The sequence below is a fragment of the Elgaria multicarinata genome, chromosome 12 (genome assembly GCF_023053635.1).
Source record: "Elgaria multicarinata webbii isolate HBS135686 ecotype San Diego chromosome 12, rElgMul1.1.pri, whole genome shotgun sequence".
NCBI classification, from domain to species: domain Eukaryota; kingdom Metazoa; phylum Chordata; class Lepidosauria; order Squamata; family Anguidae; genus Elgaria; species Elgaria multicarinata.
Genome location: NC_086182.1, coordinates 31,181,087 through 31,208,384, shown reverse-complemented (window position 1 = coordinate 31,208,384; position 27,298 = coordinate 31,181,087). Strand labels below are relative to the sequence as shown.

The following is a 27,298-nucleotide window of genomic DNA, read 5'->3' as shown; positions in this document are numbered from 1 at the left end:
GGCGGGAACCCCAGGGACATGCGCAGTAGCGTGGGGGAGGGGTTCCCGCCAAAAACGTCTCTCTAAGCTATAGAAGGTTCCGGTTCAGGTCTCCGCGCAGGCGCAGAGCCCATATGTGTGAATGCATAGATGACCACTCGAAGAACTACAGTTACAGGTAAGCAACCTGCATTTACCATGACATAGGAAAGGCAGTGGGCAAGCTTCCCAATAGGTCGAGTACCACCTGTGGCTTCACAAAAGGACATTGGTAGAAATGGCGAAGTGAAACCGGTGGGGCCAAAGCTCAGTGGTGGAGCAGGTGCTTTGCCCGAAGAAGGGCCCAGCTGCCATCTCCAGGAAGGGGTGGGGGAATTTCTTTCTCTATCTGGAAACACCCCACCCACCCCGGAGAACTGCTGTCAGTCAGTGTACACAGTAGGGAGATAGATATGGATCAATGGTCTGACTCCGTATAAGGCAGCTCCATATGCCCAGTGTTGCTGGCATTTTCCATGTGCACACGTAGCGTGCGTGAATTCATCGTACATTGGCCGATGTGCAGCCAAAAGCTGGAAAGGGGAGAAAGGGGGGCTGCCCCAGAGGAATCCACCCTGTTATTAGAGAGCTTTCCAAGAAGCTCAGTGTAAAACTGCTAAGTATTTTTGAAACGCTCACCTCTACTGTTGGATAATCTATATTAAGGAACTATGAACGCTCATCCTTCTTTGGATAGTTTCTTATGTAGACCGGGGGTTGGTGTAGGGAAAGGTAAAACAATGGCTGTTTCCGCTATTCATTTATTTTTCTGATATGTGGGCTGGATGCTTCTTTGTCCGACAGGTTTCGTTGTGCTCTGTGTAATGCTGTTACCTTCTGGGTATGCAAACGTTTTTGGTGCGGCTTTATTGTTGTTAGTCCAAACCAGAAACCTGTGTTCTGGGGTCAGGAGATTAAAAATGCAGTGAAGCAAAATGCCAGGGAATGGACTTTCCAGAGCATCACTATTGCTAGCAACCGTCATTAATGGCTCTTTTAAAAAAAAAGGAAGAGTAGGGATTGGTTTAGCACCACAAACCAAATTGCAACCTCCATTTTTCAGTGATGGGATGTCTCTGACTACAAGATGATGGAAATTTATCAGTGTTTTTCATCCTTTAAATTTATATCCTGTCTTCTTACTAAAAAATAGAGCTCATTGTAGCTAACAATACAGATTATAACAGTTACAATTAAACTCATCCAATAAAAACATGTCTAATAAAATAGAAGGAAAGAGAAAGGGATTGGAAGGAAGGAAGGAAGGAAGGAAGGAAGGAAGGAAGGAAGGAAGGAAGGAAGGACAGCATCCTCCAGGCTGAAACTTACTTCAATCAGCTTGGATGGATGTCACAAGCCTACCTGGACAAACATCCTAGCCAAATGCCTACTAGCTACTCCACCAAGTCCAAGTTCTTGTTGATGGTATATACAGCCTTGAACAGCTTGGTTACCCGGTGGCTTGCCTTTCCTAATATAGCCCTATGCAGTTGTTAAGATCACTGGAGGAGGCCTTCTCGATGGTGGCACGAGCTGCGGATTGCCCTCTGGCGACAACTGGCTCGCGGGCCTTCCCCGTAAGAAATGCCCTCCTTCCTGGTTTTTGGGAGGCACCGACTGAAGCATGCTTGAGGCCCCAGTTGAAGACTTATCTCTTCACTCAGGCCTTCCTGAATTGATTTTGCTGCACAGTTTGTTAATTGTTAACCTGATTAAATAAATAAATAAAGTGTATCTGGGACAAAGAAAAAGACTTCTCTCTTTCTCTTGAGGATCCTTAAAACCCAGGCAGAATGCATCCTTTCTTGGCTCATTTTCTTGATTAAGGGTTAGACCGTGTGTCTTCCGAGAAGAGGCAAATTCCAGAGACGATTCAACGAAACAAAAACCCTAGGACTTCTTGGGGTTCCATGGAGCTCCACCCACCACAATAGTTTTCTGTGGAAACCCCCATTTGGAATGAATGGGATTTTCAGAAGAACATGGACATATCCGTTGATTGCGTTACTGGTCGAATCCAATCACAACCAGGCCCAGGGGTGGGTGAACAGACAAGGCCGTATGTGGGCTCCTGGTCTTTTTTGAGGCCCACCCCCATTGCAGCTGTCAAAATTTGTTGGTGTGATGGCAGGAAAAAAGCTGGAAAACAGACCCCCTTTTTTAAAGGATAGTGGCTTCCTGCCAAAATACCTCATCATCAGAAAAAGGGCTTTTGTGCAGATAGCACAATTTGATGGCAGGGGTGCAGCCGCCAGTGATGTCAGGATAGACATGGCAACCTGCCAGATGTTGTCCACCAGAAGAATAGTGCTGTCTGTGGAACGGTTGTGCTGCCAGGAATGGCGCCTCGGAGTGTCCATGGGCAACACAGCTCCTGCTGTCACAGGGACAGCGCCTCTCTCTGCAATGAAGCCTACGTGTCTGCACACAGATCATACTGCAGCTCTACCTGGTTGGCTGTATTGGGGAGGGCTGGTGTGCCAGTACCTCCCCTTCCAAATCCCTCGAAGTGGACTGCCGGAGAAAGTGGCCCTTCCCTCCACACGCGCCTCTTTGCCTTTGGCTTGGCAACTTGGGGTGGGGAGGGGGAATGATTTGGCCTGGCAGCATTTCTTGCTGACCCTGACACTATACATGTATGCTTAATAAAGGCCAGGTTGGGCAAAAGAAACATGCCCAACCCATTTTTAACATGGGCTGCCTTGCTGCCGTCACCATTCTTGGTGGAGAATTGTTGGGATTTGTGCCATAATTATGTTCCGGCCCTCTAGCTCTTCTCTACCGCTACGCCGTACTTTATTTTTGTCAATCAGGTGTCATATTAAAAAGAGGAAACCATAAACTCAGGGAGATATCCATAAAGTCAGGGAAGTAGTAGAGGTGAACACCCTTTTTCCTCCCAGAAATCCTCCAGGCAACCTGACATCCCCCCCCACCCCCGCACACACAATTCACTTTTGCTCATGTTTTACAACTCAAGCTTGTTAAGGTTAGTTGTAAAACTCTATATCATTTTCAAGCCTGGCAGCCAGTCAAGTCGCTCCTCTTGCCCCAAATTCTCTAACTTTGATTGGCAGTGCCCCCATCTAAAATAAATAACTTGTATGTGCTTTTGAATGTGATATTCAAAGGCTTTGCTTATCTTTTCCATATTGCCAGAAATGCCTGTTTTTTTGTGAGTTTTATCTGCTTAAAGCTTTAATAGCTTTAATTAAATTATTATCTTCATCATCATCACCATTTAAATAGTGGTTTAAAGTATTCATAGTACTTCATTATAAATGCCTTGTAAGTTAGGATCAGTATTCTTCTTCTCATATTGTAGTTGGGGTAACCTGAGATTGAGAGAGTGGTCACTTGTTTGATGCCATGCAGGGACTTCATTGAACCTCCAACTTTCGGATTCATTGTTTATACTTACATCTGCTGCTTTCCATCAGCTCTTCTGCAGGGTGATTGTCCTTGTTCCTTGCGTTGTGCCTCTCCCACTTGTGGTTGGGAGGAAAATCTACCAGGGCTCAGCACAAGGGCACAAGGTAGTCCTTTCTACATGGCTGCCATCGGTTCTGGATTACTGCATAGTTTGAGACACAACAATATGGAAGCTGGAGATGTCCAAAATATCTGGAGATCTACCTTCTGACCACCCTAGATACAGAGGCACCCACCCAGATTTAATTGCATCCAGATTTGCCTGTGGATCTTTTGTGTGAGAAGCTGTCATCTTAAGATGGAGATTGGGTCCCTCCTGTTTTACTGAGCAAGCAAGAACCCAGGGGTACCCCTAGGGTGCCCACAGCTCTGGGCACTCACTGAATCAAAGCAAAGGGCAGGAATGGGTGATTCGGCAACCTTAGTTGCAGCTTGTGAGTGTGAGTGTGGTATGTGAGAAAACATTGGTAATTTCACCCTGGCAACTGGTGGCGCTGACCTCTCTGGGAATGCTTTGGGGATGCAGCGCCCCATTGCTCATTGTCACCCCCTGGACATCCCATTCATGTGTTTCGTGTCCGTTGGTCTTTGTGTCTGCTGCTGCCATTCGACCTTCAGCAGTGCTTGCTGCTCTCGAAGTCTTGCGCCCTCCTGGCCGTGGTGATATGATTGCCGGGTGATTTTGCAGCAGATCAAGCTGGGAAAGTGACGGGCCTAAGCACAAAACAGCCTTGGTTTCAGATGGTAGGGCAATCTGCCCACAGGTTTAAATTGGGTTGTACTGCTGTTGTTTTCCCTGGACTTCAAATTGTATTGCTTTGTAAACGGCATGCTCCTAAAAAAAGAAGACGTCAAAAATACAATATGCTTGTATGCATGCATGAGAAAGCATTTTAAAGGTGTGTGGCTTTAGTAGCTGGCCTGTGTTTGTGGACAGAGAGGGATGTGGAAATCTTGCTGTCCATGTCTTTGCATTGCTACCACCGGGAGCTGTTTGTGGCAAAAAGGGTGCGACAGATTCAGATGTGCAAGTTTAATTGAACAGAAACGCCGCGACTGCAAATGCTTTATTTAGCCTTCGATTTATCAGATGTGGTCATTTCTTTTAAATGATGATTGGAATGAACACCAGGGAATGGATGTCCCATCTCAATTCCCTTGCTCTTCATTCACCTCCACTCACCCCCGCTCTTAAATTTGAGTTTGCATGTGCACGGAATGAAGTGTGATGCATACGACGTATTAAGTGAAGATGCATACAATGTATTAAGGGGAGCAAAAACATTTGTAAACTTTTATTGCTCTTTTTTGTGTGTGTGTGTGTTGTGTTTTATCTATCTTTTCTCTCCAGGCTTCATGGACCCGGCCCGAGAAGCAAGAGGTATAAGATTAACAGACAAATAGCCAGTCTTCTCTAGCTTTGTGTATATATTATATGTAAATATTTAAGTGTTGCAAATTAACACATTTCTTATAGCAATAACTAAGCCAACTCTATCTAGTATTAATAATATAACTGCCTTGGTGCTGATGATATATAACTATATCTATATATCTACCATAAATGAATAAGTTCAAGCTATCTGCTTATAGCACTAGAAGCTGCTTTATGTTATAGTGCATCTCTGAATGAGCAAGCATAGTATTTTAGGAATGGGCCAAACATCACCATGTATACCCACTACACACATACTTTGGGGATTTGGTGGATTTCAAGCGAGCCTGTGATTCTTCATTGACCATGAGCATCACTCTTCGCTTTGGATCAGAATGTGAAATGCTCTTTGGCACAAATGCCCAGAGAAGTCTTCTTAAATAGGCAGTCCCACCAAACATCTAAGCCATCCATACGGCCAACGTAGAAGACGTGGGGAAATTGGTAATCCTCCTTATCACAGAGTTTATGTTCACAGCCCACCTAGCTCACTTGTTTGCTCATTCCTCTCAAGTTAGGTGCATTCTACTCTATTTTAAAATGTTTGCATCACATTTCATCTCAGAAGCAATGCAATTACCTCTCTCAAGGTCTGCTTGTTCTCCAGGAAATGGTCCCATAGACTAGATTCACGGATAGGCAGTGGGCAGACCTGGCTATTGAGCTTAACAAAGAGGAATTGATTGTATGCATCAAATGTCTACCAAGTTTGATCTTGGCGACCATAACAGTGGCTTTATGGACCATGAATTTTGCCACTCATTTTTGTATTTTGGGAAGGTGGTGGAGTGGGGAAGAGATAAAATCATAACCCCAATTTAGCAAAGGGGATTTTAATTAATGGTTCCCATTAAACTGGGGTCGTGCACAGAGTGAACGCAACCTGAATTGTATGAATTAGATGTGAATTACTTTAGTTTTGCAATAGGATATTGTTAATTCTCATATTTGTGCCTGTCCATGATGAAGACATACTTTGGAGCTCTCTTGTGGTGTTGAACGCAACATCTTGCCTTCTTAATGGCAGAAATGTCCAATATTCTGTGGGCCCAATATATCGGCATGTTCTCAATGAGGGGACTGACATCTTAATGAATTCCCAGATTTCACAACAGGAGAGCAATATTTCATGATTATGATTGAGAAACATCTTGAAAAGGGGCACTGATAACTGTGTGCTAGTCAAAATTGCCAGGGCCATAGCAAAATATCTTTTAAAAGCACTGTATGAGTTGGCTTGCATGTCACGTGGCTTGTTCTTGTGTTAAAACTCCGGGTTGTCCCTCCCCCAACAACATACAATTAATGGGTTCAGACATCATGCTAAACAATGCAGGGACAGAGTGTCCCTGGTTTGCTTAGCTCAGCAGGAGTGGGCAGTTGAGAGCCAGCACGCTTGCTTGCTTCTGCTCATTCATGGTTAACCAAGATTTAAACAAACCATGAGTAGTCATGAGATACAGGCTGGGTCTGATTCGCCAACTAGACTGAAGGAGTGTTGTACGAGACATTGTGGGCTCCACTTATAATTTTATTAGCAGCTGTTTATGAGTTCCGTACTCTTCCATATGCAAGCTAAACACAACATCCTGTTGGAGATCTTGGTTCTTTCCCCCCATCTCTCCCTCTTCATCCGTGGCAAGCGTTTAAACAAAAAGCTCTTATTCTGATGGAAAACCGGAAGGATGACCTTACCCCATTTCTAGGCCTTGTCATCTCAAAGATGAGGAAGGAGGCAGGAGAGAGAAGGTAGAGAGAGAAGGTAGACTGCGCTCCAAGCCAACACAGGTCCTGCCAGGATGGAGCAGTTCTTTTAGCCTTGTCTTCTCATGCAGTGCAAAACGATCGGTGGGGTAAGGTGGGATTAAGCCCTTTGTGTTGTGAATTGGTTTGGAACCTTCTGCAACAAGGATGGGCAGAAAGTAGACCATTGTCTACTGCTACTCTGCTGGCCTGTTACCTGGTGGACTACCTCATGCCCGTTGGTTGCTGGCATTCTGGGAAAGAATGCCGGACGAGGTGGGGACTTTGGCCTGATCAGACACCCTTCGAATATTCTTAAGCAGGAGTGCATTAACTTAGGATCATTGATAACGTTATTATAGGCCAAGCTAGATGTGATGCTTAGAGACGCATGAGGTCATCTCCAACATCTTTCCTATTTTGCCAGAAGAAGTAATGGGGGTGGGGGAGGGGAGCCTGATTTGGACTGGGGCTGTGTTTAACCATTTCCCAGATCTAAATGCTGCCTCCCCTAGGGCTGCTGTTAGCCACAGAACGGGAATCTTTTAGGCACGTTGCAAATGTCTACTTGTTTTCACCTCCATGGTTAACTGGAATTCCAGGGGAAAGGGATGGTTTCGGTTAAACCCCTTCTCCTTGCACTGTGGCCCAAAACTGCAGCTTCTTTGAGAGAGAGAGAGAGAGAGAGAGAGAGAGAGAGAGAGAGAGAGAGAGAGAGAGAGAGAGAGGAGAAGGGTGCCAGGGATGCATTCACATATCTCTGCCATCACATCTAAGTTGGCCCAAATTCACCTTGACTTTTCTTGAAATCATTCCAGAATGATTCTCTTGAGCTGGTGAACAGCTCAGCTAACCAATTGGTTGTAGCCTTGTAAACTCCTTTGCCTCTTACTACCTAACATAATTATCTATCTATCTATCTATCTATCTATCTATCTATCTATCTATCTATCTATCTATCCATCCATCCATCCAATATTTATCTGTTTGTCAGAGGAATAGAAGAAAGGGAAACAAGTTTGCGGGGGGAAGCAATTCATGAAATATACATTGTCTCCCCCACACCCAGGATCGCCGCCATTTTGGCATGTGTATGTATGTATACCCAGGAAAGACATCCTGAGATCTTCCTTGTGCATCTGTTGCCAAGGCAACTGATGATAAAACTGGGCATTCAGTTGAATGTGTGTTCCCTTTGTAGCTCCTGCAAGCCTAATCAGGCCACAAGTACTGCTTTTGATGTGCATATTATAGGATGCTGATGCGGCTGCAGATGAAAGGAGGCTTCTTGGCTTGTTAATTGCTTTTCACCCTGAATGGGGTAAATTTATGAACCCACTGCTCTTATTTTGGAGGGCTGCATTTTTATTGATAATCAGTTTTCCAGTAGATGTTACTTTTGTATTTCTTTGCTGGAAGCTTATTGCACTTTTTTTTTTTTAAAAAAAGTATCAACCTACAGTTTTTATTTATGGTGTGTCTGTGTGTGTTCATTCCTTTGCCTTCTATTTTCTCAAAGTTTTTGGTGCATTCAAATTAAGGGAGAAACCCTTATCCAGGCTTCGCCAGCAACAACTTAATATTTTCAAGCACAGTCCAGCAATTGCATCAAAGCAGTTTGAGGATCGATTTTATCAACTGCCGTTAACAATGATATTTAAATGGAGCCTCCATGGTCAGAGGCAGTCTACCTCCGAGAACCAGTTGCTAAGGAAAAGCAGCTGTCTCCTATTACCTTCATGTCCTGCTTTTGGGCTTCCTACTTTTGAACCCCTCAGCCAAATTGCTAGCATGGGTGTTCATGCCAGGGCTGAAACAAAGGCCACAGGTAGACCTAAGGTTTATCCTGGGATCATCCAGGGTTCGCCCCTGCCTGAGCACTGGATCCCCTGTGTGTCACCTAGATGAACAGGTTTGACCCCTGGATGATCCAGGGATAGACCTTAGGTCTAGCTATGGCCAAAGTATCATGAAACTGGAGGATTATGGAATGTGGAATATTCTCAGTAACAACAACAAAAAACCCAGTTTAGTCTGGGCCATGGGGGGGGCAGGAATCGGGTGCAACCACTATGATTGCTGCCATTTTGTCCGGAGATTGGGAGAGCCATCCAGTTGCCTAGGCAACACGGGGTCACTTCCCTGCCTTCCCATGCTGTACTGCAGCTCAGTGCTGGAAAGGGGAAATGGTGGCGACCATCATGGCTATGAAACAGCCACAGACAAAATGAATTTGAATGTAAATCGGATGAGGAGGTTAGACAAGACGGCACAATGGGTCGATTTTGTGCATCCCTCTGCCACTGATGCAAGAGCAGGGAGGGAGTTCAACTCTGAATTCTAGAAAGAAGTTTGCAAACATAGATTAATGTCCGCTTTGCGCTAATTCATTCATCAGGCAATCAGGAGAGCATCCGTGTGGAATGCAGGTGGCAACTTTGGGTGTCAAATCAATGGAAGGGGGTAAGGAAAGCACAGGGATTGGTTGCTGAAATGCTATTTGTCAGATTACCAACCATTTCCTGTTCTCTGCGAATGCGCCTTCATCCGCTCATAGCCTACCTTTTAACCGGTTACTTTCTTTTCCTGCCAGACCCTGGATGGACGCATCGTGGTACGCAGTCACGCACGTGTGTCTTCTCTGACACTGAAAGACATTCAGTACACCGATGCTGGAGAGTACATCTGTATAGCCAGCAACACCATCGGGCAAGATTCCCAAGCCATGTACCTGGAGGTTCAGTGTAAGTGGGTATATTCCACTGTGCCCCCTCCACCCCCAGAAATTCTTCCACTTCCCTCCCTTCTTTCCCAGTATCCAGGCACACAGAGTTTTGGTGTGTAATTTGGAGAGGGAAGCAGGGAATGGCTTTAGGGTCATAGAATCATAGAATAGTCAAGTTGGAAGGGGCCTCTAAGGCCAGCGAGTCCAACCCCCTGCTTAGTGCAGGAATCCACCTTAAAGCATCCCTGACAAATGGCTGTCCAGCTGCCTCTTGAAGGCCTCTAGTGTTAGTGTCACTCAGGGTGTAGGGAGCAGAAATCCCAAAGATGGGAGAGTATCACAGTGCTGTGAGAGCTGGCAGGAAGTGAGGGGGTGTTGAGACAGGAGGAGATGGACAGCACAGTCAGACAGCCAGTCTTTTATCCCAGCACATACTGACTTCCGTAGTGGGCATGTGGCAGGAATCAAAAGGAAGAAGAGATCCTAGAAGCCAAGATAACCCGCTGCAAAATCTAGCTCTCCCTTTCCCAAATGTACGGAGGCCATGTTTGTTGATGGCTTTAAGCCCAGGATGAAGAACCGCATCCAATTCACCAGTCTGCTCCTACAGGTGGGCCCACCCTTTTCCCATGGCCCCAATCCTTTTCCCTCCACCATTGATCACTTGGTGGCTTCGGTGCAGTTTTTCCCCCATGCTAAAAAGTTGAAATGGCTCTCCGGAGGTTTAGTTCCTTGTAGTAAGAACTTTAAGTTAAAATATTGATGAGTGAGGACAAACAACAAGGGAGGCTGTTGCTTCCATGGCCCTGCTTGTGAGCTAAGAGAGGCTGTCCATGGTTGGGAACAGGATGCTGGGCAAAGGGGATTTTTGGCCTGATCGCCCAGGACTGCTTTTATGTTCCCAATAAACAGCAGCAGGGGAATCTATGGCTTTGTGGATCCTGTCAAGGTGCCTAAACCCAGTGGGATTGCAGGCTGGTCGTCCTTGCATCATATTAAGCAGAGAGCTAGCTATTAGCAGCTAGGGAGTGGTGGTTGTGGGAGATAATTCCAATACATCTCTGGAGGGGCTCTTTGATGCTTCTTGCTGCGACTCTTCTAAACAAACTGTTCTCTCCTTGTTCCAGATGCCCCGAAGTTGCAGGGCCCTGTTGCTGTTTACACCTGGGAAGGCAACCAGGTGAACATCACCTGCGAGGTATTTGCTTACCCCAGCGCCATCATCTCTTGGTTCCGGGACGGGCAACTGCTACCAAGTTCCAACTACAGCAACATCAGAATCTACAACACACCGACTGCAAGTTATCTGGAGGTGAGGCCTATGGCTCTCTGCTTAGTGGGAAGATGGGATGGATGAATACATCTAGATTCAGAGCATGCAGAATATATTCCTCATCCCAGAGAGGGAGATGACTTGGCTTGACCTTACACAGTCTTCCTTAGTGGGAAGAGGTGGGTGTCAAGAAGTAAAGAGCAGCACAGGCTCTCCACTGAAGGAATGTCCCACAAGTCTTTGTTTAAGTGAAGACTGTCGTTTATATACCAAAAACCACACAGTCAGTTTTAAGACCAACTAGCCTGCCCCTTCGTGTATCTTTAAGCTGCCCTGTCCAGTTGCTGTATGGTGGGTGGGCAATCTCAAGGGCTCCAGGGGCTACATTCTGGGGGGGGGGGCCCTCGGACTCCGTGCGGGCCCAACTCCTGCCACTCCACTATAAAAATCTGCAGTTTGCTGCCAAATTTCAGTAGCAAACTACAACAGATGCTTAAAAGGGACAAATTTAGCTTGTATTCAAATTTCAGTGGCAGGGGCCATGTTGCGGAGGGAGGGAGGGAGGGAGGGGGAGAGAGAGAGAGAGAGAGAGATTTCTACCTACTTTCTCTGCACAATATTAGTGGTATAACTGTTGATCCTATCCCAGCTTAATCGTATTTTTTACTCAACGAAACCACCCCCCAAAGATTTTAGCCTTTCCTAATATGGATTCCTCCAATAAGCCTGCCCCTTCCATCGATTTACCCTTTGCAGGTGACACCAGACTCAGAAAATGATTTCGGGAACTACAATTGCACAGCGGTCAACCGGATTGGCCAGGAGTCCTCGGAGTTCATCCTCGTGCAAGCGGGTGAGTCACTCACGTGGCCCACAGAGGTCCAGAAACCTTCCCTTCTCCTATTATCATCATCATCATCATCATCATCATCATCATCATCATCATCTCTTTTCTCGCTCATGGCGGTTTTTCTAGACAGACATGACAGGCTTTGCCAGGTGATGCTGTCTTTTAGTGATTCAGGAATTCCCTGACAACTGAGCATGTTTAAAGTACGACTGCTGTCTGGATGTCAATGTGGATGTATTTTGGTAGGTCTGCTGTGGCTGCTGCGTAGATGACTGTGTGGATTTTTTCTAGCTTGCTATCGTTATTAATGTATGTCATGAGTTTACTATTCACTGTGTTTATGAGTTTCTGTGTGTCCTTGTTAAACTTTAGACTTAACAAGGTTTCTTTTCATCGGGTCAGTTTTTCTCCATTTTGTTAGATTTGTCTCAGTTTCTTCCATCAAGTTTGTGATTCTTGTGTCGTTGTGTGTTTCAGGTTGTTTCATTGTCTGCAAATCTTCTGGTGAAGTTGTTGTGTCTAGGGTTGCTGCTGCTTCTGTGTGTGTGTGTGTGTGTGTGTGCGCACGCACTTGTTATTGGTGTAGCTGTGCTTTTCATGTTGGTATTCTGATGTGCTATTTCATCTTTAATTTTGTGAATTTCATGTTCCGTTGGCCTTTTGTAGTTGATTATAATTCTTTTTTGGTCCATTAGCCTTTGTTCTGTTACAGCAGCCTTCCTCAAGCTGGGGTGCTCCAGATGTGTTGGACTACAACTCCCAGAATGCCCCAGCCAGCTGGAGCATTCTGGGAGATGCAGTCCAACACATCTGGAGCGCCCCAGGTTGAGGAAGGCTGCGTTACAGTGTCTGTTAGGTTGGGGGTAGATTTCCGTGAAGTTCTGTTCGGTGTCCTGATGCTCTTGTTTCAAGTTGTGTGCTTTTATAGTGACAACACGTAACGTCGCGATTCATTTTGTCTGACCAAGCTAAGTGTCGCCTTGGGTCTTGGTGGTTGCCTGTGGAACAGGCAAACCACGTCTGGGGGGATTTGGGTGGTTATTCCTCTCCTTATTCATTGTCTGTTCGTTTTCGTTTTGGCCAACTGTTAAATTCGTGCAGAGTTCTCGGCCCTGACACTGCCCGTTTGAGGCTTTTCTTCTCGTTTTCATAACCACTGTTTCACGCTACCAGGGTGGTTAGCCCTGACTAGTGGTGGTCAGCTAGGGTCCACGGGCGTACGTGCCCATGTAAATGCGTAAACAGTTACCTCTTGCGATGATAATGATGATGATGATTAATGATATTCTGCCAAGATTTACCACTCTGCCTCACAGGCTCGTTTCATAGCCAGCCGTTGACTTCGATTGCACCGGTTCCCAGATTCCCTTACTGAGCATCCAGAACTCCCAAAGACATTACGCTCAGCAGTTCAAAAGATTTCTTCAGCCGCTGAGCAGATAAAAAAACATTCCACAGCCCTAAATGATTAACTCCACCTGTCTGTTCTTGAAAGGGAATCTGGAATTATCTTGGTGAATTCTCAGATATTCCCTGCTAACTGTTCAGAGGGCAATCTCTGGAGGCCATGCAGGGAATGATTAAATGAGAACACGAGTGCTAGTAGGGACCATTTGGAGCGAGAAAACTGCAGTCTGTCTCCATGCTTCCTAGGCAAATTTTGTTTCTCTGGAGGCCCTGGCAGAAAGCCAGAGAAGATTGTATGGAAGGCAGTGACTGGGATCAAAAAGCAGCATCAGACTGGGTTCTGATGCCTTCTTGAGCAGGACCATGTACAGTAGCTTTTGCCACTGGACAGGGAAGATATGGGCCTCAGAGTTGCAGTTATTGGCTACTGGAGATGGGGCCTCCTCCATGGTAGCCCCTCAGTTGTGGAATGCTTTCCACCGGGGCACTCAGCTAACGCCAACTCTGTTTTCTTTTGGGTGGCAGATGAAGAGAACTTTATTGTCCTGGCCTTTTAATGGATGGTTTAATTTCATGCTGATGCTGGATTTAGTGCAGCTTTTACTTCTGTTTTTAGCTTCTCTTTAATTGGGAGTTGGTATTTATAGCACTTTAAAACAAAAACAAAAAAACTATTGTGTAATGCTGTGTGAGCAACCTCAGAAACTTTCGCTGAAGAATGTTCAAGAAATCTCTTAAAATAAAATAAATTAAATGAGGCAAGGTGGAGCCTCAGTGGCTCAGGCCAAACAGCCTGCCATAACCTGGAGATTCTTAAAAGAAGACAATGACTTGCCAGGACCAATCCAGGTCTGGATGGTTCCAGAAGGTCTTTCTGCTTTGTCAAATAATTTAGTGGCAGTACAAATCTCTCTCACACACACTCATTCTTTCTCGGATCCACATAGTCATGCACACACCCTGGTTCAGAATCAGCCATCACCACCTCCAATGGGTGTAATTCTGAGTTTAACAAGCAAGTGCGGAGTTCACAATTTCAGGGGCCGAAACTCAACAGGGCTCTGGTGAGCTGGCAGCCACCATTTTCTTTCCCCAGCAGTCCTGGGGACATTCTGTGGAAAAAAATGGTGGCCGCCACCAAAAATAGCTGGTGAATGGGTCGGAGAATGTGGGGTGGGGAAATTTCAGCCTTCCTTTCAGTCTTTCCTTCACCCACCCACCCCACAACTGCTGTTGGATTTCCAGGTGGCCAGCCGGCCTCATTGTTCTATCTCCCCTACCTTTCCCTGGCACAGATACTCCATCTGCACCTTCCATTGAGAGAGTGGAGCCCTACTCCAGCACAGCCCAGGTGGAGTTTGACGAACCTGAGGCCACTGGTGGAGTGCCCATTCTCCGGTACAAGGCCGAGTGGCGAGCACTGGGGGAGGAAGACTGGCACGCCAGGATGTACGACGCCAAGGAAGGTAGGCGTCAAGAACCACCGGCTGTTTGGCATTGTGCTCTCCTGATGGATCAGCTTGAAGAAGCTCAGTCCGTTCTGGGCTGTGTGTGTGTAGTGGGGGAGTAGCAGAGCCATTTTGTGTCGAAAGACGTTCCCTGATTGCTTCTTTCCCAGACAAATGTATGATTGAGAGAAGCTATAATGGGCTGGCAGAGCATTGTAATGAGCTTGTGTAAAGCACTCTATTCAATCCCTGGCATCCCCCATTAAAAGTTTTCAGGTAGCCATGCTAGGAAACAGGCCTTGGAGAGCTACTGCTGGTCAGACTCGACAGTTCTGAGTTGATGGTTTTCCTCGGGCCTAGTCTTCAGAGAGAGACAGTCCAGTGGTCAAAACTGTTTCCTGAGTTGCACCACTTTAAACCGCAGGTGGCAGCTCTCATGATAGAATTCCCTCCACCACCACCCTGCAAAAAGAAAAGAATACATCCTAAATACAGAAAACAAGCCCCTCAAGGAGAAAGCTAGCTTTAGAATCCTTTCCTGTGATATGCTAATGTTTTATGCTGATGAGGGCGAAAGGAAATGTTCCCAGCGTGTTCAACCTCCCTCCTCTTGCTTCTTCCTTTTTCTGGAATAGCCAACATGGAGGGCGTGTTCACCGTCATGGGCCTGAAGCCGGAGACCAGGTACACGATCCGACTGTCCGCCATCAATGGCAAAGGTGCAGGCGAGATCAGCAGGCTCTCCGACTTCAAGACGCAGCCAGTTCGTAAGTAAACTCCTGCTCTTCCGTCTCCCCCCTGCTTTTGCAAACTCGGTCCTTTTCTCTCTCTCTCCCTGACTCTTCGCAGCATCCCTCCCATGCATGGATGGCACCGGCTCCTCTTGCAAGTGCCACTCTGCCCTTTCCCAAACATCTGTCCTCTCTGTTTTCAGCAGGAAACATTAAGCTATTTTAAATATGTTTTCTGTTCCGGGAGTCTTTTATAAAATAAAATAAAAAGATTTCCTCCTATCAAGCTGCACTCTGAGCGACAGGTTACGGAAAGAAGGGTTTCATTGTTTAGAATTGTGTGGCATCGTTTTTTTTTTTTTTTTTTTTTAATTAGCCCTCCCTCCTCTTTTGTAGCTTAGCACACGTCATGTGGACCTTGGCGGCAAAGACATGACAGAGCTTCTTCTTGGGGGAGTTGTATGGTGATAGAATGGTGGGAAACGGTTGCTTTCATCCCAACTTTCTCTGTTTGTATCATACGTGCTAGAGCCAACCTTCACTGTTGATTTCCACTTGAGCATCTGCCTTGAGAGGCACAATGCTTTCACCTTGCCTGGGCCAACCAATCTGCCTCCTTCCCCTACCCTCAGCTCATTTCCCCCCTATAAGCTAGGCAAAGGCATTTCAAAGAGCCCTATGGAAAGATATTTAGAACGTAAGAACTCTTTAACATTCAGAAATTTAAAACTGCTTGAAAGCAAGTTGAAAACAATTGCCATTAAAACTACCATGACCTGATAAGAAACTAAAATGCCCGGTCATATGCTGTCAAATGCCTGGCAGTAGAGGCAAGTCTTTATCTGAGGTTAGAAAGATAACAGCGTTGGCCCCAGGTGGAGTTCACTGGTTAATGCTCCCCAGTGAAGTCTGCCTGTCATCTTTCTGGCTCCAGATAAAGACTCTCCTCCACTCCTGGGCATTTGACCGTGTTTTAGTTTCTTACCGGGTCCTGGTAGTTTTATTCTCAATTGTTTTAAATTGTTTTTAAGCTGAATGTCTGGATGTTAAAGGTCTTGTATTGTGTTTTATTTTGTTGTGAACCACCCAGTGGGCTTTGGCTATTGGGTGGCATAGAGATGGAATGTATGAATGCTGGACCGGACCAATAGACCTTCTGGTCCAGCATCTTGCTTCCCACAGTGGCAAGCCAGATACCTCAGGGAAGCCCTCAGCTGGACATGAAGGCAATAGCCCACTGGTACTGAGCGACAACTGGCCGGATTCGCACAACACACTAACCACCATGGGTTAGTGTGTGTTGTCTGAACGCAGCGTGTTTTCCACAGGGTGTCTTGTTAACCATGCAGTGTGGTTTATTTTGAGAACCCATGGCTTGTGGTTGGGTTGTTCAGAGTGGTTAACAAGCCACACTGCAGAATTAACAAGCAACCCCACGGAAAATGTGCTGCGTTCAGACAACACGATAACCCAACGTGGGTTCAAAACAACCCATATTGGGGGGTTGGCATATTGTGTGAACCCAGCCAGTGCCTCTGAATCCTGGAGGCTGCATGGAGCTGTCATGATGCATAGCCGTCAACAGGTTCGTCAGCTTCCATGAATGTTTCTAATCCCCTCTTAAAGCCACCTAAGTTGGTGGCCATCGCCACATCTTGCAGCAGCAAGTTCCATACATCAATCACATGCTCTATAAAGAAATACGTCCTTTGGTCTGTACTGAATCTCCTGCCAGTCGTTTTCATTGAATTGACACTGATTGAGATATATTGTTCAAACGTGCATTAAAACTCCAGCTAGCTGGGTGAACCATTGAATGTAATCCAAGCGTGTGTGTGTGTGTGTGCGTGTTACAAACAGCGATATCAGTGAGTGAGCTCCAATGTGGCGCCTATTTACACTTTGTCAAACATGGTTTGTGTGCTGCAAATTCTGCCCATACACGGATGAGGCTGGAAGTGAATAAATGGGAGCCCAACTGTAAGCGCTTGCTGGGGATTTTGGGTACAATTGTCCATGGTGACAATGGAGCTGTCCTTCTATCCTGCTGGATTTTTTTCTTCTTCTTTCACCTCCATTCTTCTTCTCTTGGGGAAGACCAATGGGGGAGGCTCAGGTGTTGGCTCTCTTGCTTGGTTCACGACTTTCCGCCATGTATAAGAAACTGTGTGAGAGCTAACGTAATTGAAAATGGAGAAATATATGGTTCATTTACATTTGGTTGTCTCAGATCTAAGGCCTTGCCCTCTCTCACCTGAACTCAGGCCTGTAGCCAGGTTGCTCATGTTCAGATGGCCTTCCTTCTAGCCCTGTTTTTTGATCTTGCTTTGTTTTGACCTGGTATGCTCTACATGTGTCTGAAAACCATCAAGAACCACCCTCCTCCTCATCCCTAACCCTGTCCAGGTCAACTCTGCTCCTACCATGTCCAGAGCGTTGTGGCAATGACCAGAGGGGGCAGCAGCTGTCTCCCACCCACCCCACACATGCTCCATTTCCCTCAACAGAACCTGGGAAGCTTTGGATGACAGCATAGCCAGCTGTTGTGGCTTTCCCCCCTACAAATTATCCAGTGCACAAATAAACAAGTTGCATTTTCCCCTTGTGCTGCTGTGACTGCCCAGTTTAGTCTCTTCTCTGGAAAGTTGGAGAATCTAATCTGCCTATCTGGGAAGTCCGCCTCCAGCACAAGGCCAGGTCAGGCTTGCTTGCTTGCGTTTAAATTTCCAGTGCCTTGTTCTGTCGCCTCCTTTTTTTTTCATCTCTGTTACATCTTTTTCTTTTTTTGGGGTCTGTGTCTGTCTTTTCTTTTCATCCGTGTTCCAACCATGGGGAACCCGCAGGCACTCCACCACCACGTAAGTGCTTCTGAATTCTTTTCCCCCCAGAGTTCTCTTACCCTAACATTGAATGTAGATCTAGCCTTTTCTTTAACTTAGCATTTCTCTCTTTTTCTTTTCGTTTGACTCTCCTTCTCCTTGTCCTTAGAAACAAAGTAGCGATAAAACTCTTGCATCTCCTAATAACACTGACGCTAGCATAGCCGTTGTGTTTCCCAGTTAACACCGCTGTGTGTAGAACTTGGTTGAGAGGTGGATGCCTCCTTCTTCCCCATGTCCAGAGCATGCAGTGTTGTCCATATCTGCATGTATGCCCTTCTTCACTTGCAATGTGGTTGTCTCTTCCCCGCCACAGGGGTAGGCAACATTCCGGCCCCCAGGCTGTCTCCGGCCCACTGAGGCTTTTACAGTAGCCCAGCCCTGCTATGCAACCAGGTGATAATTCACCTACGGGCCGGATATCCCAGAGGAAAAAGGGTCATCCCCCCAGATCAGCCTTGGCAGGCAAAATACAGCCATGGGGGTGAGGGGTGTTGTATGTTGTACGTTAAAGCTCTTCAGACTCCAGGAGCAGAAGAAATTGCAGCAAAAGCCGCTCATGGGTAGAAACAAGAGAAACTGCAAGGAGCACAGACTCTCTTTCCTTTTCCTTTTAATTTCTTCTTGCAAAAAAAAATGTAGGAAGTGAGCAACACTTCAAAATGCTCTTAGATGTGGTGACAAATGGTTCTCCGCCCCATTTCCTCCCCCTCTAAATTTTATAATCTAAAGAAATAAAAAACAGCTTGATTTGGGGATTATGTCATAATAAAACAAGGTCAGATTCAGCATGGAGCTGTTTACACGGCTGAGAATTGTAGAAATGTGAACCTGACATTAGCAGCTGGTGTTGATGGAGTAGGGAAGGCTGAGCCGTGCCAACCCCCATTTCAGACCCTCAAGTTGCATTTGTTTTCCCAATGCCAAAACGGCTGCAGCAAATCCTTTGACCATTCTAGGGCCTCCATTAGGCTGCTGTTCCTTGGAAGAACGTTGAGTGCTCTCAGCGGAATGCAGTGCTCCTCCGCTGAGAGCAAAAAAGAAAACAGCAGAGCCGTGCATCTCAGCGAATTCTCTCTTGGTGGAAAGAGAACTTCCAGGCTTAGCTTGAACATCACTTTTAGTCTTCCCTAGGGCAAAACATAGGAGCTGCCTTATACGGAGAGCTTTTCTACACATAGGAAAAATCCCGCAGTTTTTCCACCTCCACGACGCGCTCCTTTACATGTGACCACGTGGTTTTGAACTGAAAACTTCCCTTTTCAGAAAAGCTCCATTATGTTGAATGATACTGCGTTACCCAGTGGCGGAATTGTAGCCCATCGCTGACTTTTCACACTGGGGAGATCCTGCGATATCCCCGTGATAACCTTAAATACCACATTATCTCCGATCTTTCTTAAAGCAAGATTTTCGGGGATTACGGACCCACAAACATCCACGAGTGGCCAGCCACGAGTGTGCAATAAATCACTCATTTAAACAATGTCTGAATCAGGCCATGGGTCCATCTACCTGAGTGTTAGCAGTCTTTCCCAGCCCTACCTGGAAACAGCAGGGACCAAACCTGTGACCCTCTGCACATGAAGCATGTGTTCTACCGTGGAGCAATGGCCCTTCTCCAAACATTAACTCAGTATTGTCTGTTTTGATTGGCAGCAACTCGCCAAGCTGTCAATTGACTTTGCCACAACCATAAAATTGGTTGTGCATGTGAATTCCCTTACACCGGTAAATTAAGATCATGTTCTGCTGGATGGGACCGAAGCTCCATCTAGTCCATTTCCCAAAAATCATAGAATCATAGAATAGCTGAGTTGGAAGGGACCTACAAGGCCATTGAGTCCAACCCCCTGCTCAGTGCAGGAATCCACCCTAAAGCATCTCTGACAGATGGTTGTCCAGCTGCCTCTTGAACGCTTCTAGTGTGGGAGAGCCCACAACCTCCCTAGGTAACTGATTCCATTGTCGTACTGCTCTAACAGTCAGGAAGACAATGGAACCAGTTACCTAGGGAGGTGGTGGGCTCTCCCACCCTAGAGGCCTTCAAGAGGCAGCTGGACAACCATCTGTCAGGGATGCCTTAAGGTGGATTTCTGCATTGACCAGGGGGTTGGACTCGTTGGCCTTGTAGGTCCCTTCCAACTCAGATGCTTCTGGAAGGCTTGCAAATGGAATAACTTCTGTCCCCTGCTGTCTGCTCCCAGGACCTGGTACTTTTGGAGATCTTGCCTCTGCAAACGAAAGCTCCGTTTAGCTGACATGGAGAAAAGCCAGGGACAACACTTGTGGGGGTCAACTTTATGTGGTCAGTTTATGGATATTGTACACGAGGCCCCAGTTGTACGTGGCAATGTGAATTGCCCCCTCATTAGGAAGGCTAGAAAGGCAAATGATGGAGATGCTTCGCTCACTGGCTGATGCTGAGGGTCATTTCAGCAATAATGTGGCTGCCCAGTGCAGCCATGTTTGAAAATAATGGATTAACAGCGACTCACTTTCAGCTGACTGGGCAATGCGGAGAACTTGCCACCGATAATTGCAAGTCAGCACCACACGGCCTGGGAACGGAGAGCCGTAATTCATGGAGGCTCCTGCAAAGTTGTGCGAGGTGTCGACCCTTTGGAAGCGAGGCTGTTTCTTCAGCTGGGTCGCAGAATCGTATGACTGCCGGTTGCGACCAGTTTGGCTTTAACGTAAACTCTTCTCTCTTTCCCCCCACCCGAAAAGAAAAGAAAAGAAAAGTACCTGCTGTCAAAACAGTGCCAGCTGGAAACGGCAAAGCAATCTGCTTCATTAGGGAGCTACTGATTACGGTTCAGAGAGAGCTCATGGCGAACGAATGACGAAGAGAAGGTGCCACGAAAGATTCCTTTGCTCAGTCGTGATTGAGCTGATAACCTTTGAATTTAATTGCCAGAGTGTTGCTTCTTAAATTTTGCTGGGAATTAAAAGAGAGAGAGAGAGAGGAAATGGATTCCATTACTGGAAGGCCCCCAAAATAGAAATATTCCACTTTGATGTGACTGATGAGATATTCTATTCCTTCAAAAGGAAGGGAAACAAAATGTGGTAGGTTTGGAAGCACCTTGAGTTGCTCCTGAATCTCTTCCACTTGAAACAACCCATTTGAAAGGGGCTGCTGAGCTGGAACAAATGCTCTGATCAATACAGTAATGTTTAGTTCTTACATACTGCTTTTCCAAATTGTTTCGGATTGTGTCACGTAAATTTTCCCGGGAACCCTTGCGACAACCCTGTGAGGTAGGGCTGATATTATCTCCCCACATTACTTGGCAGATGGCAAATGAGGCTGACAGAGGAGGCGTCAGTCTGGCAGCTTCAGATGAACCTTGTAAGAAGTAAAGGTAAATCAAGGAGTTCCCAGCTCACAGCTCAGCCTCTTAACCACCTCACTTGCTCATTTTTCTCCTATCAGGATGTCCAAATGTATCAAACCCAAGTCATGATTTCCCAGAGACCTTTGCTGTTCTGCTTCCTAGTGTTTCTCCTTGCTAGGGTCAGCAAGGCTCCCCAAATAGTAGGGTAAACTACACTGTACTCTGGTATCACTCACACAGAGATGCAGTTCAGCTATGGAGGTGTCCGATTTCCTGGAATGAGAACCTCCTGCCACGTGCACACCCATGCTTCGGCCCTTTCTTCTCGCCGAGAGAGGCAGTAACATACTTTACAGGTCCGTTCTCCTGAAGTAACTTTATTTGGAGATGGCCACAGGTGGAAGAGAACCCTGGTGAACTACTGTCTGCCAGTTTCTGTGGAATCATACTGGTGCTCTCCTTCCATTTCAAAACTTCAAAACTGCCCCACCAACCCTCACACACAGCTGCTGCATCTCCCAACCTTCCCTCAAGCACAACCAAACTGTCAATCCCCCCTTCAGAATTCTACATCTGCCAAACATGCGAAGCCCATCGAGTGTTAACTTCTACCAATTTCCCCTGTAAAACTGGTTACAGCTTTATCTCACCCTTCCTTCAAGGAGCCACAGGCTGTACCTGGTTCTCCTCTTAACCCCCCACCCACCACATTTTATTCACACAGTAATTTTGCCAGGTAGATCGCTCTGAGAGAGAGAGTGACGGGCCCCAAGTTACCGACTGAGCTTCCCGGCTGAATGAGTATTTGAACCTCTAGGCCAACTTTCCCCAACCTGCTGCTCTCCAGATGAGATGGACTGCAACTGGGAATGATGGGACTTGCAGTCTAGCACATAGGGAGGACGCCAGGTAGGGCATGGCTGCTCTAATCTCTCTGCCACACTGGGTCTCTGTTTTATAAATCCAGGGTGCAAATTCTTTAGCAGTCCTTGCCGGCTCCTCAGTAGCCCCCCTTTCTCCTCTGACTTTTATTTTCCTTCATAATTTATCTTCACACCAGGCTTCACCTTTATATGTCCTATCTGTCCTTCGTGTTTCCATAGCAACCCAGCATCCTACCGAATCTGAAAACACAGAGCCAGCTCGTGAGTAGCAGGAAGGCTGCACCTCCACCCTTCCCTCCTGACCCATCATTTCTTTCCTCTCCCCTGCCCTCACCTGTAGCCCCATGCAGACCTAGTCCAGACAGTGTGCCGTGCGGTGCTGTGCTTGGTCAGGGGCCATCACTATGTCCTGCCTCACCTAGTGATGGTCCTGTCAGTGCTATCTGGCATGGATGAATGCGAATTAAGAAAAAGCACGGTGCCCTCTCCTGTCCCTGCACGGCTCCCCTCCCTGAACTTGGGTTGCAGAGTGAAGAGACTGCATATTTCGCCATATATCTGTTAGGAACTAACATGTCTTTCATTGGAATATTTAGCCACGCTCCAGGATACTTTCTCTGCCCTTTCTTGGGGTTTTCCCCTTCCCTCCCTTTCATAAGCATCGTATTGATCTTACCAGTTACAGAGATGATAAACTAATTAGGCTTAATTACAACTGAGCAGGATACATTTGAGAAGCTTAAAAAAGAAAGAAAAAGGAAAGCCCAGCAAGATCCGGGCACCCTAAGATACCTTCTCAGTGTCTCTAATGCAGACAGAACTGAAGGCTGAAACGGGGCCCTTGTGTGCAATTCTCCAGGAAATGTTCTATTCATTTTAGTTTCGTTTTGATGACATGAAACCTTTAATTAAAATTGAATCCCTTTGTCAGTGGTTCTAAGTGGAAAGGTATCCTCTGCTCCCAACTCTCACAATGAATGCAGCTTGGATATTCTCTTGTCACAGAGGTAGGCAGCATGGTTCCCGTGGGCACCTATGTGCCCCCAGACACCTTTCTGAACACCCACCAAGGTGCCCTATACCTGCCACTTCTTTTTTAATTAACAAATTGAATTCTGTTGGTGCTAAAAAGTGTAGATTCACAGGAGTTGTTTAGACTGTTGGGTCTTAGACCCCACCTCACCCTTCTACTCAGTCTTTGAGTCAAGTTACTTGTCCTTTGTGACTAGCCATGCCTCCTATGACAACCATTTTGTGGTGGTGTCTAGGACAGTTTCAAGAATTACCAAATGTGTCCAGAAGGCTCCAAAGTTTGTGTAGAATCATAGAATCATAGAATAGCAGAGTTGGAACGGGCCTATAAGGCCATCGAGTCCAACCCCCTGCTCATTGCAGGAATCCACCCTAAAGCATGCCTGACAGATGGTTGTCCAGCTGCCTCTTGAAGGCCTCTAGGGTGGGAGAGCCCACCCACCCCCAGGTAACTGATTCCATTGTCGTACTGCTTCTGCTCTGTCATCACCATTGGGCTACACATGGTTATCATCCACAGCTGGTATGGCCAATGGTCATGTCAGCTGGGAATGATGGGTTATATAATGCAACATGTGTGAAGGGTGCCAGGTTAGGGAAGGCTGCTCTATGTTTAGCCATCTCAGACAAATAAACACAGAAACGAATATACGTTGGCCTTGGAGAGATGGAGAGTAGCAGGTTACATTTGACAAAATGTGTAGCTACTAAAGTCTACAGCTTAGGAAGGCATTTTAGTCCCCTAAGGACGGTCCTTGAGGTGTGCATGACTAACCGCATAATAATTCTCAGCTTGCTTTTGGGTTCCAGTTAGCATGACATTTTCCCCATGTAGGTCTTGACGAACGGAGCGGGTTTGTTCGCAGTCAAGCTAAATGTCCTGAAATTAAAACTTTAGAAACCTGCACAGAGTTTATTTTCTCCTGGCGGGGAAGGTATGAGGCATATTGCTCTGTCACTGGAGCTCTCCGTCAGCCAGTATATCTCCGTGTGGTATGTCTCGTTATCTGCTAGAGAGCAAGAATTAGTAATAGCAGACCCCTCTGGCATGCTGCACACAGAATTCCAATTTCCCCACTGCTTTCGAAGCAGGTAGTGATTCCGTATTGCAAAGAAGCCTCCGCCTTTCTTCGGATGGGATTCTCTGCTTCGTATTTTCCCAGTGCAGTTTATAGTCATGGCTCTTGAAGATACAGGTTTGTCTTTTTCCTGTTGGAAGCAAGGGAAACAGAGCCCATTCCAGCTTGGCAGCTGGAAAGAGGAGATTTCTCAGTGTTAAGATAACACAAACGACACACACACAGCCATTGGATTATCTCATACCTTTGACACTCAGCCCCCATCCCTAAACTCATTAACTTGCAAGGATTTCTGTGGGACGTTCCACACTGCAAGGAGGCTAGGGCTCAAGTCCTGCTCACAAAACCAAGCACCATCTCAACTCTTTACTGAACAAAGTTTGGCAGGGTTTTATTAGCTACATTTAATTCAGTTTTTATTTGCCACGTTTCAGAGGGACCTGGGGTGCCTTCCAACCCCATTTGGTGTTATGCTTAAAAAAGCTGTGCTAAAAACCGTGGGAATGCCACAACACTTTCCCTTTTCTCTGAAACGCCTGCCCAAATAAAATGGACTTAATGATATTCCTAAGGCTGGAGCTTTGGGATAAAGTAGTCTTTGATGGGGAGGTATGTGGGGGAGGAGATTCATAACTCAGGGTGCAGGGATGAAATCAAGAGAAGTAACCTTTATAGTGTACCTGTTTAGTAGCATAAACTTGAAATTCAGTCCCATAAGTCCGTATTTTGATTTGCTTTATGAGTCAAATTCCAGGACAGCTTCGAAAGTGAAGAAGAAGCCATGTTGGATCAGATCAAGGGTCCATCTAATCCAGCATTCTGTTCATAACAGTGGCCAACCAGTTGTCGACCAGGGACCCACAAGCAGGACACGGGTGCAACAGTACCCTCCTGCCCATGCTCCCCAGCAACTGGTGTATATAGGCTTACTGCCTCTGATATTGGGGTAGAGGTTTTATTCAACCATCTTTCCTCATCGTGTTTACTCTACACCAGCCCAGAGATAGGTAAAAGATATCCCAGTTCAATAACCCGCTATGCCAATGGGCTCCAACCAGGAAATTTGGTAGCCAGGCCCCTACTGGCTCCCCAGATCGCCTGATCTGGCTGGTGCTGTGGAACAGCTAGCTGTTTCTTCTACCTACAAGCAGTGCCACTGGGGCAGAGAGCAAGGTGCCTGGGCCCCCCACCCATTTCTGCAGTTTGAGCCCAGTGGCATTTTACATCCCAGGGCCAAGGGACCCCCCAGCACAGAACCTAGTAGAAGGTACAAAATTCCCTCTCGGCCTCCGTTGAGATGTAAGCAAAGCACAATGGATGTTCGCCATTGGGCCAAGCACCAGTTTCAGCACCAGCCTGAGACTTTTGGGCACCTCGCATCTAAGATCCAGAGGCCCAAGAACTGATGAGCTGAAGCCCCTTGCAACACAGTGCCCCACAAGCTGCCAACGTCAGCCGGCCGCTTCGCACGACTCCACAGTAGAACCAGCGTGGGCCAGTGTTAAAGACATGGCAAAAGGAAAAGTGAAGGCCTTTTGCCAGATAACTTTTGTGGGCCTCCCACGTTCTGAGCCAGTGTGATCAACCCCCCCCCACACACACACTTTTTCTTTAGCACACTTATTATTTCACAGAGATAGAAAATGAAGAGATGATGGATTATGCAAGCAGATAATTCCAAATCTCCCTGAGTGCGCATGGCTTTTCATCTTGAGTAGCAACGTGTAATGTCTTGTCGAGTGAGAGGACGTCAAACGGCTGCTCCGTCTTCCATTTCCATTAAGGCTGCTCAAATGCAGCGCTTGCGTGCATTCCAAAAGCTGCATTAAAATGGAGCGTAGAAGGTATTGATCCCTTTTTAACATCCTTCTCCTCCTTCCCTCTGACTATCTTCTTTTTTCAATGCCTGCAAAGTGTAAATAGGAATCAGGCCAGTCGTATAATCAGATACGAATGGATATCTATGGGTGATAGGGTGGAAAGAGAGAATTGGGAACAAACTACCCAAGATTTGAATACATCTCTTAAACTGCTACCTACCCATCCAGAAATTTGCCCCTCATTCTCTTTTAAATGGCAGGATTTCCCCTTTTGCTGCCCACTAATGATGAGGGAGCATTATCTCAGCCCTAGTCTAAATAATTCAGGATCAATCCCAGGGGATTAAAGTCACAATATAATCCCCACCACTTAACACAGTAAAACTGACTCCATCCTTAATGTCACGGCCATCCTTTTATCTACACATATTAAGGAATTTTTTGAAGGCGGAGCCTCCGCGTGTACCGCTGACTCCACCTTAAGACATTTGTTCAGAGTGAATAGTTCAGGAGCGGGACCAGAGGTACAAGCCTCGTTTCCTTTTAATCACATGGAGCCCCTTTCCTGCGAGTAACACGTAAAAGGAGCATAGGATTGAGCAGCTTTTGGTTAAAAGGCATAAGGTTGATTCATGCAGGCTCAGGATTCCGTTGGAAATGGGCAGAGGTAATGTTTAATTGATCACAGTATGGATATCCTGCCTTTCTGCCCCGAATGGAATCCTCGGGGCAGCTAAAAAACTTTATTTAAAACAGAGCAGTCAATAAAATGACATAAAAACAATGGAGCACTAAAGGGGACACCGTAAACCAGCAGCTGCGTTATATCAGTGAAGGAATGAGACCATGAGTCAGAACCATTTCATATTATTACAAGGATGAAACTCCGCCAGAGTGACACTGTTTTAATTTGCTGCCTAACAGCAGAGAGAAAGGAGGTCAGTTGAGTCTCCCAGGATGGTGTGTCAGAGCTTAGCTGTCAAATAAGGGCCAAGCTAGACCTTCACGCATCAAGGTTTTCCTTCCTTAATTGCAGACATGTGTGGCAGGGGTGTTCCTTACTGGATGCATGGAGGGGAGCCTCCTCTCTTCCCTACCCAGCGTGAGCAAAACCAAAACTCTCCTCCTCCGCCCTGCTAGAAACCTTCGGAGAAACAGCTTCATTGGCCTCATTTCCCTCTCTTCCTTGCACACTGTGTTC

General features: G+C 46.4%; 1 protein-coding gene across 7 annotated transcripts in view; it reads left to right on the top strand.

Annotated features, from left to right (window-relative positions):
* Positions 1-27,298, top strand: part of NCAM1 (neural cell adhesion molecule 1) — a 231,289-nt gene that overhangs the window by 163,139 nt on the left and 40,852 nt on the right. For 3 of the 7 annotated variants that reach the window (XM_063139160.1, XM_063139154.1, XM_063139158.1), the window contains exons 9-15: positions 4,802-4,831; positions 9,222-9,372; positions 10,481-10,665; positions 11,383-11,479; positions 14,179-14,349; positions 14,967-15,098; positions 17,906-17,920. In XM_063139160.1, coding sequence (XP_062995230.1) covers positions 4,802-4,831; positions 9,222-9,372; positions 10,481-10,665; positions 11,383-11,479; positions 14,179-14,349; positions 14,967-15,098; positions 17,906-17,920 — 781 coding nt within the window. The remainder of the gene's footprint in view (positions 1-4,801; positions 4,832-9,221; positions 9,373-10,480; positions 10,666-11,382; positions 11,480-14,178; positions 14,350-14,966; positions 15,099-17,905; positions 17,921-27,298) is intronic. The other 4 variants (XM_063139157.1, XM_063139159.1, XM_063139156.1 and 1 more) reach the window with 3 other exon arrangements.